We start from the raw sequence: 16,969 nt of genomic DNA, 5'->3' as shown, positions 1-16,969 counted from the left end.
AGACTTAGTTTAGCAGAGCTCGAATTGGTCAAAACCAGTTACTCTCTCTCTCTCTCTCTCTCTCAATCTAAGTAACGCTCATCCAAATACGAGCAGTTTCTAATTTGTTTTTTTGATAAAGAGCAGTTTCTAATTAATGGTAACAATTGGTTGCTAATTTCTATTATTAGCACCAAAAAGTACTTTTTATCGGAAAGATAAAAAAAACCAAAAAGTACTGACAAACAAACAGACCCTTCAATGGCAGATTATAAATATTACCCCAAAAAAAATATTTTTGGCAGATTATAAACAGAGCTAATTACAAATCATTTCCACCATTGGATCTGAATCTGTAATCATCCATCTTCCATAATTGATAAATGTTACTGACCATTGGATCATGTGGGGTCCACTACTCAAATATTTCTTAGAATCCTTCTTTTTTTTGGTTTGGGGTGTAAAAAATCTTTATTATAATTCCACCTCTCTTAATTCTTATTAATTACAGAAAAAATAAATAAAATTTAATCTACATAATTTCATAGAGAAAGAGAGAGAGAGAGAGAGAGAGAGAGAGATCTACGGAAAAACAAATCTTCGACATTTATTGTCATTCCACGCCTACTCTTTTTAAGATTTTTGTTGCAGAAAACCACTCGTGCGCTGCCGACCTCAAAACTCTGTTTTTCTTTTCTCTCTGTTTTTTCTCCTTCTCTCTCTCTAATGGATGTTCTTGTGGTCTATTTGCTCTGTTCTTTCTTTCTGTATCTGATCTTTCTCATCATCTTCCCTCGTTCTTCCCGATTCAACTTCAGGAAACTCGGTCTTCCACCAGGAAACTTAGGCCTTCCCTTTGTGGGTGAGTCTCTGCAACTCATCTCAGCTTACAAAACAGGAAACCCAGAACCCTTCATCGACGACAGAGTAAATCGTTATGGTTCCCTGTTCACAACCCATGTATTCGGTGAACCCACCGTTTTCTCAGCTGACCCAGAAACAAATCGGTTCGTGTTGCAGAACGAAGGAAAACTATTCGAGAGCAGTTACCCATCTTCGATCTCGAATCTGTTAGGAAGACATTCTCTGTTACTCATGAAAGGTGGGCTTCACAAACGTATGCATTCACTCACTATGAGCTTCGCTAATTCCACAATCATCAGAGACATTCTTCTTGACGATATCGACCGGTTGGTTCGGCTCAATCTCAATTCCTGGACCGACCATGTATTCCTTCAAGATGAAGCCAAGAAGGTGAGTTCTTCTTGTTGCAGAGTTGCTGGTTCATGTTAGCAAATCTTGGTCTGTGTGGCCATGGTGGTCCATTTCGGCGTAAGCTAGCAAATAAATAAATAAATAAATAAAAGTCCCATTTTTCTAAGCTATTGTGTCCTTTTAAGTTCTATCTATATCCATAGTTTCCATAACCCTTTGAGAATATTGATTCTACTTTACTCTGGTCCACTGAAATCAATTTGTCGGTTTTCCTGTTTTTTCTTTTTTTTTTTTTTGTTATAAATTTTATGGAGACCATGTGATTTAAATTTATTTTTTAATTTATGTTTGGATGGTGATGCAGATAACATTTGAAGTGACAATGAAGCAGTTGATGAGTTTTGATCCAGGGGAGTGGACAGAGAAGCTAAGGAAAGAGTATTTGCTTCTTATTGATGGGTTCTTCTCTCTTCCTCTACCTTTCTTCTTCACCACCTATGGGAAAGCTATAAGGGTAAGGAGCTAGAAATTATTAATTTTATTTCTTGGGTTTCTTATTAAAAAACAGTTTTTGTGATGTGGGTTTTCTTTGTTTATAATGAAGGCAAGGAAGAAGGTAGCAGAGGCACTAAGAGCTATGGTGAGGGAGAGGAGAAAAGAAAGTGAAGGAGAAGGAGAGAGCAATAATAATAAGGAGAAGAAGAAGAAAGATATGTTAGAAGCTTTATTAGGTGATGGAGAAGGAGGGTTTTCTGATGAGGAGATTGTGGATTTCTTGCTGGCTTTGCTGGTGGCTGGATATGATACTACCTCCACCATTATGACTCTTGCCGTCAAGTTTCTCACTGAGACTCCTCTTGCTTTGGCACAGCTCAAGGTTTTTTTCCTTTTTACCCTTCTCCTTCTCTTCCTCTCCTCCTCCATTTTACCTGCTTCTTTTGAATTTTTTTTTAAAAAAAATCATGTATTTGCATGGTATTTAAGTGTGTACAGTAACCGTAGGTCCTGTGATTTACTTTGCATTCATGCATGGGATTTTTGGGAAGTGGGAACATAATCTTTGATTCTATGGAGTCAACCAGCCGTATATGTGGGTCTCACTTCCTTTGGCCATATTCTCTTAGAACCCCCAAAAAAAAAAAAAAAACAGTTTTGCTCTTGGAAGTATTTCTACGTCAAGAGAGTAGAAAATGCTCCCCATTAACACACTTTTGTGGGATAAAAATAGTTAGTGTATGGGAAGGGTTTCGACTTTTAAAGGTAAAAAATGGAAGAGAAAATCAAAAGAGAAGAGAGGGTATTATTGACTATTCATCAAATGGAGGGTGGAGACATATTCGATTTTTATAGTTAAATCATTCTCAGACCACAATGTCAATTACCTGATTGACCCACGACAGGTGTTAGGAAATTTTAGGAGTAAGGACATGAGTGGTATATTCCCACTTTGGAGTAGAGTGTATTACTCCACTATGGCAAACACAGGTGTACAAGTGTAATAAGCATTTTTAACTTTACAAAAAGTGAATCGACACATCCAAACGTGTTTGATGATTTTGTTCTTCTACTCCCAGACACATTAGTAAGAGGGAGACAAGTTACAATTTTCGCACAAAATGGCCAAGAAGGCCAAGCTGGAATCATGTCAGCAACATTTGTAAGGAAGGTTTAAGTCCCTATCGGATTTGCTCTAATCTCATTTTAAAAAAAAATTAAGAAAGCAGCCAAATCACTCCTAGTTAATTACACTTTGTTAGTAAATTGATTAGTGGGTTAACTCATTTGCCAAGTAGAAGGGGATGAGAAGATTTTGATTAGTTGGATCCAAAGTTCCCACCAAGATTCAAGTAATCTGAATCAGTGGTGGAGTCGACCGCTGTCGATTCCAACTCGATCAGAGATGGGGTAAATCGAATTGAATAGATAAAAAAAAAGAAAGAAAAATATCTAGTCGAAAGCTAATGGAGCATATTAAATCAAATCCTTTAACATATTCTATACTAGGCTAGTCAAATCTAAAGCTCAACAATAACATTAGATCGAACCCCATTAGACACATAGCAATCCTTCAAACCCTGTTCCCACACATTTGACTGGAATATTATAGGAAGGGTTTGTTTATGGGTATCAGTCAGCAGCTTTGAAGCCGATACCATATTCAATACGGTATCAGCAGTATATTGGTGCAACGATAAGGTTGTTCCATTGTGACCAAGTGGTTCGAGTTTAGAAACAATCTCTTTGTGAAAAGCTGGGTAAGAGTGTGTACATTATGATCCTCCTCATACCTCGCAGTGGTGGGAGTCTCGTGCACTTGGTATACCTTCTTTTCATTTGAAAAGCTTTGGATTGATGAAATGGGTGTTTGCAGGAAGAACATGAGGAGATCAGAGCAAAGAAGCAGAGCTCGTCGGCTGCACTAGAGTGGAGCGACTACAAATCCATGCCTTTCACTCAATGCGTAAGCTTCTACTGTTGGAATAAAATATCTTCGATTAGTTTAGTTTATGTTTATCATCAAAAACCTAATTCTCTCCTTTTGGGTTTAAATATTTGGTGTTTTTTTAGGTGATTAATGAGACATTAAGGGTAGCCAACATCATTAGTGGGGTATTTAGGCGAACAACAGCTGACGTCAATCTCAAAGGTCTGTCATGTCTGCTTCCAGCCTCTTTTCTCTTCTCTTCTCTTCTCTTTCTCTCACCATTAATTAATTAACATAAATTAATAATTGCAGGCTACACCATTCCTAAGGGTTGGAAGGTCTTTGCATCTTTTCGAGCTGTCCACCTTGATCAGATCCATTACAAAGAAGCTCGCACTTTTAACCCCTGGAGATGGCAGCAGGTGCTCTTCCCCTCTTCCCTTTCCCTCTCTCTTTCCTTGTCTCTGTGTTTTTAATGAAGAAAAGTTGTATTATTTATGTGATTGAAAAACAGAGCAATTCGGGTTCTATGGGAGGAGGAAGCACAGGAACAGGGAATGTGTTCACACCATTCGGAGGAGGTCCACGCCTCTGCCCAGGTTATGAACTAGCCAGAGTTGAAATCTCAATATTCCTTCATCACTTAATCACTGGCTTCACATGGGTTCCAGCTGAAGAGGACAAGTTGGTGTTTTTCCCCACCACCAGGACTCTCAAGCATTTTCCTATTAAGGTCCAACGCAAACATAGATTGGCTTGATCCTCGGACAATACCCATTAAAGAAAACAGAGCATCAAAGTTGGAGAAGAGAATAGAAAATAAAGAATGCAAAAAGAAAAGGAAGAAGAAGAAGAAGAAGAAGAATATTACTTACAATAAGGGAAAGATTGTAAAAAAATGTTAATTAATCTATAATAAGTAATAAAAATTTACTTTTTAAGATGTTTTTCTGTATATATTTTTTGGGTTTATCATCAATCATCCTCTCCCCTGCTCTCAAATTTTAAAATGGGCATTGTGTCATGCATGAGCTATCCAAGAATCTTGGCTATAAAGAGTGCTTGTGATCTGAAGAAGAAGAGATAAGAAACTCCAAACGAAGAAAATGAAATGGTACTTGAAGCCATCATATGTTGGGCTGAGGAAGTCTATGTGGTGTGTGTGGATTGTGGAAGGAGGTGTGGGCTCTGCCATTTGTTTTCCAATTTTTTATTTTACATCTCTATCTCTATTACTATCTCTCTCTCTCTCGAGATCGACCTTTCGGTGCAAATGGAAATGCAAATTTCTTAGCAACCCAACAAACATTATCACCTCGAGCCCCCAACCAGAGTGATATCTTTTACTTTCCGCATTGTTGGAAATCTCAATTGTGTTGTGGTTTCTTGAAAAAAAGGAGTAAAAAATTTCTAAGTAATGAACAGCGAAACACGGGTGCTTTTGATTTCAATCAATGGTGGTCGGATCCATAAGTGGCAGTGGAAGCAACTGCGGGAGACAACTCAATTGCACTCTAATCTTATTTAATTCAGTTTTTTTTTTTGCCCTTTTCTTTCACTTTTCATATAAATGGTAGTTTAAAAAGTGAAAAGTAAAAGGTTTAACTTACAATGGAAGCAGCACAGCACTGCCTTCTAGACACTAGTCCTGAAGTGCTTTCTTATGTTCTCTTTTGAGTCAAGTTGACTCGTTTGAACATGGAATATGGTAATGTACCTGACAGAGTTGGGTTCATTGACTTAGCCAATTTATGCTGTGGGATATTTCTTTCATTTTTTCTTTTTAAAACATTTCATCAAACAATTCATGGGCAAAATCTTCACAACTTGATGTTGAGATTGGAAAAAAAAGTTAAGTGTGTCAAACACATCGATTTGCTTTAGTTTTGTTGCTCCTATGAAACACCAGTTGAAAATTGTAATCCTCGCTCTTGCTCTTACTCTCTTTGTGTTGTTTTCTAGTTTTCCTTGTTTAGAAAAATATTATGAATCTATTGTCCTTGTTTGAATAAGCACAACCTCAGTGTGTCTAACATAATTTGGTAAGTGAGTTGCAACAATTATCGAAAAGACTTGCAATATTGTTTTATCTTTGAGGTTGATTTGCATAACCTGGATTATACCGTAGGAATTTTTATAGTCTTAAGGAGAGTGATCGATGGTACATTTAAGCCCCACTGCATCTCCTAATCAATACAAGTTTCTTGATTATAAAGTAACATTTTTTAAGATACGTGATTGATTGTGTAGTGAACATATAAAACATCATGAAGTAAAAGCCCTGTAACTAGGGATGTAAATGGATATTTGTAAATCCGTATTCGATCCGCGTTAGTATCCGTTTAGGAGAATCTGAATCCGTCCGAAACTAATCGGATACAAATTTGATAATCCCTCTATCTGACCGATTATTATCCGATTCATTTAGCAGTCAGACGATAATAAAATATCTGAAATATAACTCTGTTTTTGTCTATCCTTTTAAGTTACCTTATTGGATTTTGTTATCTTATTTTTATAAATTTATAAGTTAAGATAATGTGATTTTTTTTCTAAATTTGCTATTGGTTTATATATATTGTTTTATGCAATGTGATACATGGAATTACATATCTATTAAAAAATCAAAAGTAAAAAACGTAAGAGAAAAAAAGACTAAGAAAAGTAGAAGAAAGGGTAGTTACAGAACTCTCAAGTCTGAACCCTAACCCTCATCATAAAAATGGTAAATATGTCAACGGATAGTCGAAAAATCGTATTCGATCCATAATCATATCAATTTAGGAGAACCTGTATTCAAAAAATCACTATCCGAAAATTATCCGAGTCCGTCCGAATATAATTAGATACGAATATGATAATGCCACTATCCAACCGAATTCGATCCGTTTACATCCCTACTTGTAACCCTTCTGTCAAAATAAGTCCATCATATGGTAGCATGTGATAGGATTATAAAAAATAAAAAAAAAAGGTATATTACACGTCACCCTCTGGTTTTTAAACAAAACTCAAATCATCCCCTAATTTTTGAAAATACTCAAATCATCCCCTGTATTAGACCCCAATATGACAAATTAGTCCCTACCGTTAGTTTTATGCTATTAAGTGATGATGTCAGCCAATTAAATAAATTTAAATCCCTAAACTACCCTTGACATCCAAACATAGATTTTGAAGGGTAGTATTGTAAATTTAATTCTAATATTTTAGTATAAGGGTAATAAAATAGTTCTTTCACACCAATAACTAACAGTAGACTAACACCGTTACTGTAGAGGGGGACGGATGAATATTTTCAAAAACCAAGGGGTGATTTGAGTTTCATTTGAAAACCAAGGGTGACGTGTAATTTACCCTAAAAAAAAATTCCCAATTAGATGAAAAGGATTATCTAAATTAGTCATATGTCAAATTTCAAAGCTAGATTTTTTTATATTTTATGGGTAATACTCTAAATAGGGGAAAATGAAAACCAGGAGACTCGAAACCAAGACTTATTGGTAGGATGGGTATACCACACCATATGCCATCAAATATATTGACAATCTATTGTCTTCATAGTCAATGTCATAGTGTATGTCCTCTTGATAGTCTTGAATTTTTTAGCAGACAACATCAACGTTCTTAAATTTTCTAGGAACCCAGAAGGGAAAGGAAAACTTGTGCTCATCTTTTCTCCCTTCGATCTCCATGTTTTCATAATTAAAACAAATAAAAAAGTTTTCCATGATCATTCCCCACATGGGGTTTTCGTATTAATATATTTTTTATCTTGATTATGTAGGCCTCATGTGAATGATATCATTTTATGTTATATTATTGATGTGGCATGAGAGATTCATCATATATTTACATGTGGTGAGGAAAGTACCTATCTTAAAGAAGAAAAATCAGATTGTTTTTCTTTTAAAATTGACAAACAACGTTGACAGAATTGGAGATTCTTTCTCTATTATTATTGGGGAAAACGAAACATGTTAATATGATGCATGTGGTGCCTGAAATTCCACCACCGTTGTAGGACCCTACAGCTATTATTGGATAGGTCATGTTTATCCATTTTATTTTTGACAACGAAGATTCATATTATAAAAAATAAAAAAGTTCACCAAATAACAGAATTGTGATAGACATTAAATTTGGCATGTGTCCAATTCAATGAATGAATTATCAACCAAAAATTACAACAACTAATGGGAAGAAGAGCGTTGCCCATTCACATGGCCATTATACTTAGTGGGATGGGCAACGAGAGGTAAGGGGGATTTTTCATTTTGTACGGGGATAGGTAGTCATTTCAGATGGTTGTGTTTGGGTGTAGGCTGCATGTGATCAAATAGCATTCTTTTTTCACATGGTTTGAGGATCACTTATCTCTTGATACAAAACCATTTTGAATGGGGTTGAGAATTTGAGGCTATGAGCAGGGTTTGAGGAATTAGAGTCGGATTCATTCGGCCCTAATCTTGATTCACCTGATTACATTAGAACGCCAGTAATTGGGTCAACCCATCCATATTGCCCGATCCAGTCGATCTTTATACAAAATATCAAGAAATGTGGACCTTACGCATGGCTTCTAAAAGAACCAACAAGGGGTGGCCGGAGAGGGAGAGAAAGCTGCGTGGGGAGGGAAAGATAGAGTAGGAGGGGTCAAGGCATGCTTGGGGGAGGTGGGGGGGGGGGGGGGGGGGGGGGGGGGGGGGGGGGGGGGGGGGGGGGGGGGGGGGGGGGGGGGGCGGCGGGGGGGGGGTAATGTGAAGAATATGCAAATGGAAAAGAGAGATGCATGTTTTCTTCTCAGACATTATTATTTTTATTTTTTTATTTTTTAAAGTCTTTATTCATTAAAAGAGACCATTTCCCTTCACCTGCAGCGAAGGAAGAATTTCCTTTGCCCATGAGTGTGTATGTCTTGGGATAATCAAGAATAATTGGAAAGGCATTATCGATTTTTTATAATAAGAGGAGAGTAAAATGACTTTTTTGAACCTAAGTAAGATACTAAAACCGAGTTAGCATAGTTTTGGTTTTAAACCAAGGTACTATTCTCGATGTCATATGATTTTGATTTATGTATTCTTCATATTAAATCGAATTGAAATACTCATAAAAAAATAAATGAATCAAAATAAATCGTTCTTGATTTTTAAAATCAAATCGATTGATTTAAACTATATTTAGATATCAAAAAATATATATATATAAATATACAATGATGATTGATTTGTGTATCTATCTCTCTCTCTTTCTCTTTAAATTCAATTTTTTTTTCATTAATATCAATTCATGGGACAATCCAATAAAGTGAAACATTGAGAAAATAACAACCGATCCCATGGATCCAAATTAGAATAGGATTGGAATCGGCCATGGTCAATTCTAAGGTGTACAAAGAGTTGGCCAACAAATTGGGCATGTTAGGCTGTTAGCAAAGTTGTTAAGCTAACATGGGGTGTGGGACTGTGGAATCAAAAACTCATGTAATGTGATCACGTTATCGTTATCCTTTTTCGTTCTCGTCATCATTGCATCGCAAATAAGTTTAAAACAAAAACAAATGTAGGTAACACAGTAGATTCTAGTTCCGTTCCCATGATTGGCACAACAATGCGACTATGCGTGTGATAGATTTGAAGAAGGTTGTCCAATAAGTCAGTAGTGTGGGGGTATCCGTGGCAATAATAGTAGTTTACGACACACGAGTGCCTCTTTGTATGGGGCTGGTGGGGGCTCCCTTGACGAGCATGACTACCCCCCCATGGGCTGATGGGCTGCTTGATTACTTGAACCAACGCAAACGTGTGTCACTTCTGAGTGACTCCTGACCATCACCAACTGCTTCACTCACTTTACTTAATTCGTGTCAAATTTGTACGCAGTGTTGGACTTTGGTGATGATGGTACCAGTACTAGCAGCAGCAAGAGCAGCTCTTGCTAGGCCTGACACACCTGTGCGTCTGTGCGCAGAGTTGGGGAGAATCTAGATACTGCTTTGCCGGGTAGGGGAGTACCTAGCAGTTAGGGTACGTTTCTCGATGTCTTTTCTAACACACGTGTGCTTTCTGACACTGACCGTATTGACCCTTTCTGACTCTTAAACACGGAAAAGTTGCAATGGTACACGCTTTCCTATGAAGATGAAGGGGAGTCCTTCTCTTGGACCCATCAATGCATGTGTGGTAGTAGTGGTGGGGACAGAGAGAGAGAGTCAGCATATATAAGTTAGGGGGGTTCACATGCTTTCTGTAAGTGTTTGTGTTTTTACGTTTGTGTTTGCTTTCGGTGTTGGGGAATCGGAATTGGTGTGTGTGATCGTCCGTGGGGGCACTGGGGTGATGGTGCGAAGAATGGATGGATGGGGCGGTGGTTACGCCCACTGCCAACACTGCAAAAGCTCTTTCTTTCTTTCTTTCTTTCTTTCTTTCTCTGTGAAAACTGAAAACTGAAAACTGAGGAACAATCGATGAACACGCACACACACACACGCCCATACCTTTTCTCCAGTTTTACCGAGTCAAAATTTGCATATTTTTAGTAATTTAACCTCTGAAGCAACGGGATGCGTGTGAGCAGCCTCAGGTTTGACTCTGCTTTCTCTCTGTGCCACTGCTGCTACGTTGAACTCCTTTCTCATACCTTTTGACGCTTTGACCAAATTTTAGGATTAATCTATTTATACACTGACGGTGTATATACCATGGTTTGAGGTATAGGTATTGTACCGTGCGTATCAATTTTCCGAGTGATCGATCCCGATACCATTTGAATACCGTATCAATGAGGGTACGTATAAGGGGTAAAATGGTCAAAAAAATTAATTTTTAAAAGAGATTTAAGGGCATATTTGTTCAATACTAGTGATCCGTATTGATACCAATCTGATACTGTATCGATTTTTAGATTGATCGATACTTGTTTCGATCTGATACCATGGTTAGTTATGAATAACTCTATTTATTTTTCTATAAAAAAAATAACTCTTTTTATTTTTCTGGGAGAAAGAACACAAACTGATGTTGCACCTCAGCGTGTATTTATGCCCAGACACAGCCTAGCATGAAAAGACCGACAAATCCATGGTCCTTTCCTCTTTTCCAGGGGGTGCACCAATCTTCTTGCTTTGGATTGTGTCTGAGTGTCGATACAGGCCGAGGCACAACACTAGTTAGCATTCTTTTTCCCTTAAATGTTTTTTTCTTTTCTTAACTTCTAAACATAGCATAAGAGTTTCAACTGATCCGGTTCTTGTTTTTTGGTTCGCTTTAGATACGGTTCAAGTAGGTGCAATATATTCAAACCAAAACCGAGTCAAACAAAAAATTATTATAAAATCCTCAAACTTAACTGAATCACTTCAGTTTAATTCAGTTTGTGTATTTGATTATATTTGGTTTTTATATGGTTTCAATTCTATTTCTTTGTAACATAGATGGGGGGATGGGATTTGCAAGCGGGAGGGGAGGGGGAGAGACAAAAAGTGAATCAGACTGAATCAGTTTTGGTCTATGATTGTGCCAACTCGAAACCAAACCATTAAAGAAGTTTTCGATTTCGGTCCATTTTGGTCTGATTTCTTTTCGACTTTTTGTTATCAATTGGTAACCTGGCTAAGTATCAGGTTCAGCCCGGTCTGGTTACGGGTTTACTTGTTACACAAGGAAATTAATAGAAAATTCCTGTTTTTTGGGGTTTTCAGTTTCTTATCAGATTGCTTCGGTCTGGTCTTGATTTTTATCAAGTTCGGTCCAATTTCAATTTTGACTGGTGCATTTGGTCGACTTAGTTCACTTTCAGTTTCTATCGGTTCTATAGAACTCTAATCCAAAACAAACCGATAAAAGTTCGATTTGAACCGGACGATTCGAGCAAACTTTGATTCCCTTAATTTTACTTATGAAATCCGAAGGACTTAGATGCAAAATAAACATAAATATAATAACTAAATATAAAATGATTTGTAATTACTAATATAATGAGGTATGTAATAATTGACAAAAGTTTATTTTTTAAGTTTGAAATCTTACTTTCCTTCCGTATAATTTTCCTTGCAACCAATTTTCCTTACAACCAAAGGATTTGTAATAAGTGCATTTTCTCCGGCCATATATGATGAAAAAACATTGGCCCTTTGATAAATAAGACATTTTCCTTTCTTGTGATCAAGTTGTCATTTCTTTTTACCTCATGTTATTCATTCCAGATCCAAACTCTGTTTTAATAAATATTTGAGAAACTTGTAGCTTGTTCATACCCAATTAGCCATCCTGGGCCCTTTGATAAATAAGACATTTTCCTTTCTTGTGATCAAGTTGTCATTTCTTTTTACCTCATGTTATTCATTCCAGATCCAAACCCTGTTCTAATAAATAGTTTGAGAAACTTGTAGCTTGTTCATACCCAATTAGCCATCCTGTCGTGGACATATTTTTAACCGAATCAAAATGTCTGTCCAGCACCCCAGCCAATGCTTGATCACGGTCGTTCCAACACTCTCGCCGTGACAATATGGTGTCTATCCTAATTTCACATTTATTTTTTAGGAAAATATTCTAAAGCTCCAAATTAGAGCATATAAAACTTAATTTGTTATCTTGAAGCATAAAGAATTAAAGTCATTAAAAAAGTAAAAGGATAAAGTTCTCTGCACTTGGGCCGCACCCTGTCCGGCCCCTTAGATAACCCAAACCCCGCCTATATCCCGCCCCATGTGTCTGGCGCAACCTGTGCCTAGAAACGCTCCCGGACAGAGAATGTGCGTCCAAAAGTAAAAAAGATCGATGTTTCCCATTTGACTCTACCTAATGTTTGTTTCCCAGACTCTCAATTTGTCTCTCAATTTGTAAGCCAAGTGATCAAGTTGAATAGAAATTGCCGGCTAAAATAATACATTTGGTATCTTAGGATTTGAGTTAGGTTGCCTTTTTTTCAATCTAATTATAGTGTCTCTAGACATCCACTTTTAAGTTATCCCTAATTGTCTTCTAATATCTTTCCTACATTTTGCTAATTTGTTACAGCATATGAGGACTTTCTTCACCCTCACCCACCCACCAATCATTCATTAATCGACTAAGTTATGTCTTAAGAGAGGTCAATAAACTAATCAATTAAGATACCTTTTCCCTTAAGTAGTAGAGTAATGGCCTAATTATTTCCCACGCAAATGACATAAAATAATAATAAAAAAAAGTTACCTCCCCCATGAGGCAAAGTGTGAATAGGAAAAAGGATACTCCAACATTCCTGTTTAGCTTTTGATTCAAGACATTTTGCTGTTTATGGCTTGAGAAAGGAAGACAATGGAAGCTAAGTGGCTAAAACTTTTGATTTGTCATGGAAATAAAGTAGGTTGGTTGGGAATAAGTAGTGATCCTTCCAAGTTGGTAGTCTATGGATCAATAGAAGAGAATGTAAACAACTCTACTTTATAATTTCATAGTGTGATGCTTTATGTTTCAAGAATTTCCTTCCATTGTATAATACTTGTGACATATTAGGGAGAGGGTACACTTTTTTTTGGTAAAATGGGAGAGGGTTCCCTACTCTCACAATGTGGGGGGGAATCTCCTGCCACACCAATCGGGGTATGGTAAATGGTTTCATCAATAGAAAAACTCATCCCATGGTTAGGAAGGAGAGAGTGCTAGTGAGGGACCCACATGATCAGTATGTAAGAAAGAAGCAAGAAAGCATCCTCACTCTGTCAGCGTGGAGATGTTTTTCTCTAAGTATTATTTGGGCTAAGTTACTCAGGAAGGCTTATCTTGTTAGGACACTTTAAGTTTTTGCCACGTGACAAATCAAGTAGGAGCCAAATTTTCTTGGCAAATAGATCTCAGGTTCCCTAGCTTATTTGTCAAGTTTAAACCCAACAAAGTTCGAGTCAGGTTCACGTTCACGTACATGAGAATAGCTCATAGCCGTTCAGATGGAATCCATCCTATGGGACCCACATGGAGTGGATTCCATCACATGGAGTGGATTCTATCTGAACGACTATGAGCCATTCTCGTATGTGAAGGTGAGCCCAACTCACACAATTAAACCAATAGGCAAAATCAACTCTGAAAATACTTGGGAGAGTATTTGTCAAGTTTAAGCTCACCTAATTTGAAGGATTTATACAAGTACATAGGAGAGTATTTAATTGAACTAGGCGGTGAAATTCAGTATGTGGTTAGTCCAATTCGAGACCTATCTATCCAATTGTCAGAATTACCATATCATCATGCCACATGACAAAAAATTGATGAACCAACTTGATAAGCTTGTCCAAAGAACTTGTGATCTAAAGCAACTGTCAGCTATTTTATTTTCATTAAAATAGTGTTTTGTGTATGTCGATTGATAATTGAGTTTTTAACTGGAACATGCAATGCTTTGAGGCTAAAAATTAAAACATTCCAAATGATACACATCCATTTTTTAGGGTTTTGCCTAAAAAAATTTTCTAAACACATCCAAGGTCTTGGTATCATAGGAACCGCCAATGACTATGTTGAAGACAACTACTTGCTCAATAGGTTGATGTGTTGCCGGTAGAGTGCAGGATCCCATGAGGTCACGGGTTTGACTTTCTAGTCTTTGTCTTGTGCCATAAGGCTCCCGGCCACTTCCCCCACTCTTGTAATTATGGTTAGTCTCATTGGTAGGCAGTAAGATAGGATGGTCTGTACATAGAACCGATCAAACCAAAATTTGACCTACCAATCTTTACGGTTCAATTGGTTGAGCCCAACTTTTGTGCATGAAATGGAATTTAATCCAAGGAATTGGAATGACTGAAAATTTAACTTTTGTATGAAGTTTAAAATGAAACATTACAAAGATGATCGAGTGTCTTTCCCTTCACCCACGGTGAAGAGAGGATCTCTTCATCAACCCCATTCTTGGTTGTCAGATAGTACTCTGGGAATAATGAAAGACATTTTGGACCTTTGTTTAGTAGGGAATATCCCTAGAGTAATTATGACCTTCATCCGTGGGTGAAGAGTGCACCTACACCCAAGGTGGAAGCAAAACTTTCACCAAAATTTTTGAAAATTCTGTTCAATTTTTTTTTAACTTCTTTTTACTGTGAATGAAATTTCAGTTAAACACTCCAAAATTTTGATTGGAAGTTCTGAAATTTCTGTATATTAATTATCTGTTTTATTTTAAAATTTTACTCATATTTTATGTAACTTTATACCTAAAAATATATATCATAAGTAGTATATTCATATAGGGAGTTTTTAATTTGCATTAAATAATTATTCAAAAACTGAATATGTTTGATTTATAAGAAATACAAAGTAAAAAAAAAATCAAATTAAAAACCAGTCACAAATGAAGAAAGAGTACAAAAATTTAGGCCAAAATTCCCAAATGTGAAACATTTCGAAATATTAATTAAATGCAAGATATAAAATATTTTTCATATTTTGATTTCATCTTAAAGCTTCCCAATTAGATGGCAACCATACAGTACTCTACGGGAGGCATTCCTAGGATTATGAGTTCAGTCAAGCAGAACCAACATATAGGTTGGTCATAATGCATGCACAAATATCTGAATTCCCTGAGGACAACTGCTAGCACAGCTGGTTTGAGGCTTGTGAAGTAGAGCCTAGCCTCAAGAGGTTTCGAGTTTGAGACCTCTTGTTCCTCATCTAGTCTAAAAGATCTCCATCAACCAACCCAAAATAAAAAACTGAATTCCTAGTAACTTTTGTTGTTTCTTATCCTTTGTCTACATTCTCTTCCCATCTTTGCATGCCCTCAAGTCAATTCCATCCATTCTTATTTCCTTCACTTTTTTCTTTTATAATTCCTCATACCTTTAACAAACATTAGACAAAGGACTCACATAAGCCCATACTATTCAATTTTTTCAATCAACAAGAACAACATAATGTTATCCCAGCTAAACAGGATCGACTACATGGATCCTGGCTCTAATTAGTTCTATTCGAAATCATATATGAAACGAGGTCTAAGCTATGCATGTCATTCTGCACCACTTCTCCTAGGGTTATTTTAGGTCTACCCTTGACTCGTTTAGATCCTTCAATTTGAATCAAATCACTTTTCTGAACGCTTATCATGTATCAGAGTTACCCCCAACTTAGCTCTAATTAGGTTATTCCTTATTTTTACCAAGAAAAATTAGGTTATTCCTTACTTTATCATTAGTAGTTTGCCCAATTCTTTCAATCAAATAGTTGTCTATTCTTCCAGAGTTTTCCTTATGACTAATTATCATTATCACAAATATCTATTATTTTTTCAAATATCACAAGGCATTTATTCTAACACGTGGACAGATTATATGTCCATTCCGACCATTGGATAGAAAAGACATACTTTAGATTAGCCATATATCAAATTTTAGAGTCTAACTAAATAAGATACCCCCTTTTATATTGGCACACATCCCCTATATGCCCATACATATGTATGAGTACTCTAGACATTACTTTGCACTCTCCCGATTCTGAGTGGGGATGTACAATTTAGATTAAAAAACAAAACCTGTAAAAAAGAATGACTCAGATTTATCTTTTGATATTCAGAAAAATTATTTTCTATTGTTACATAATTAAGTATCCGTTTTTTTCAAAATACATATTTGCTACTAGGGATGTAAACAGATCGGATTCGGCTCTGATACGGATCGGATGTGATTGGATCTGGATATTTCCTGGCCGAATATGAATACCTCTAAATAGATTCAGATGAATTCAGATGCGGATATTGATCGAATTCGGGTTTTCGACCAGCCATTTACATCTCTGCCTTGTGTAACCCGTACCTTCCTCCCTGTAGTAGATATAATTCACTCTCAATCCATATTTCTTAAATCATAATTCTCTTTTCCTCATATTCTAGAACCTGTTGAATCTTCAAAAACCCTCAAAACCATTATTTACTTAATTTTTTATTATTAGGTATTCATATTTTTTTTTAGATGGAATTTTATCAGAATATTCAGATTTTTTTTCGAATATCTCTAATCGAATACGGATGCAGATCGGATTCAGATTTTTAATTATCCATTTACATCCCTATTTGCTACTGCTTTTATCAACTTCATGAAAACCCAAAGACCTAACTTTAAAATTTTGGGCCTCTAAAATGTCTCCCTGTTTCGCAGCCCAAGCTTTACACAGAATGGATCTTGCACCGGCCACCTTCAGCCTGACCCAGCCTAACCCAACCTAAACCCTAAACTTTAAACCCTAGCCCAATGTACATGCAATTAAGCTCTTCAAGAGTAATATGTGGCAGAAATGCAGAATTGTCCCAAAACGGTATGACTTGTCCATCCTAACAGCTAACCTGGGCTCTACCAGTTAACTGTAC

General features: G+C 36.6%; 1 protein-coding gene across 2 annotated transcripts; it reads left to right on the top strand.

Moving 5' to 3' along the window:
• Nucleotides 1-531: 531 nt before the first annotated feature.
• On the top strand, nucleotides 532-4,401 carry LOC122672797 (cytochrome P450 90A1). 2 transcript variants are annotated; one of them, XM_043870289.1, is made up of 8 exons: nucleotides 532-1,233; nucleotides 1,559-1,708; nucleotides 1,799-1,858; nucleotides 1,892-2,071; nucleotides 3,566-3,655; nucleotides 3,763-3,841; nucleotides 3,932-4,041; nucleotides 4,134-4,400. In XM_043870289.1, exons 1-8 carry the CDS (start codon nucleotides 706-708, stop codon nucleotides 4,377-4,379), a joined length of 1,443 nt encoding a protein of 480 aa, XP_043726224.1. In that variant the 5' UTR covers nucleotides 532-705; the 3' UTR covers nucleotides 4,380-4,400. The 2 variants fall into 2 exon arrangements, with proteins under 2 accessions (XP_043726224.1, XP_043726223.1); XM_043870288.1 differs by having other exon boundaries at nucleotides 1,799-2,071; nucleotides 4,134-4,401.
• Nucleotides 4,402-16,969: the final 12,568 nt, after the last annotated feature.

This window comes from Telopea speciosissima, chromosome 8, assembly GCF_018873765.1.
Source record: "Telopea speciosissima isolate NSW1024214 ecotype Mountain lineage chromosome 8, Tspe_v1, whole genome shotgun sequence".
Lineage (NCBI taxonomy): Eukaryota > Viridiplantae > Streptophyta > Magnoliopsida > Proteales > Proteaceae > Telopea > Telopea speciosissima.
This window is presented reverse-complemented; position numbering and strand designations above follow the sequence as displayed.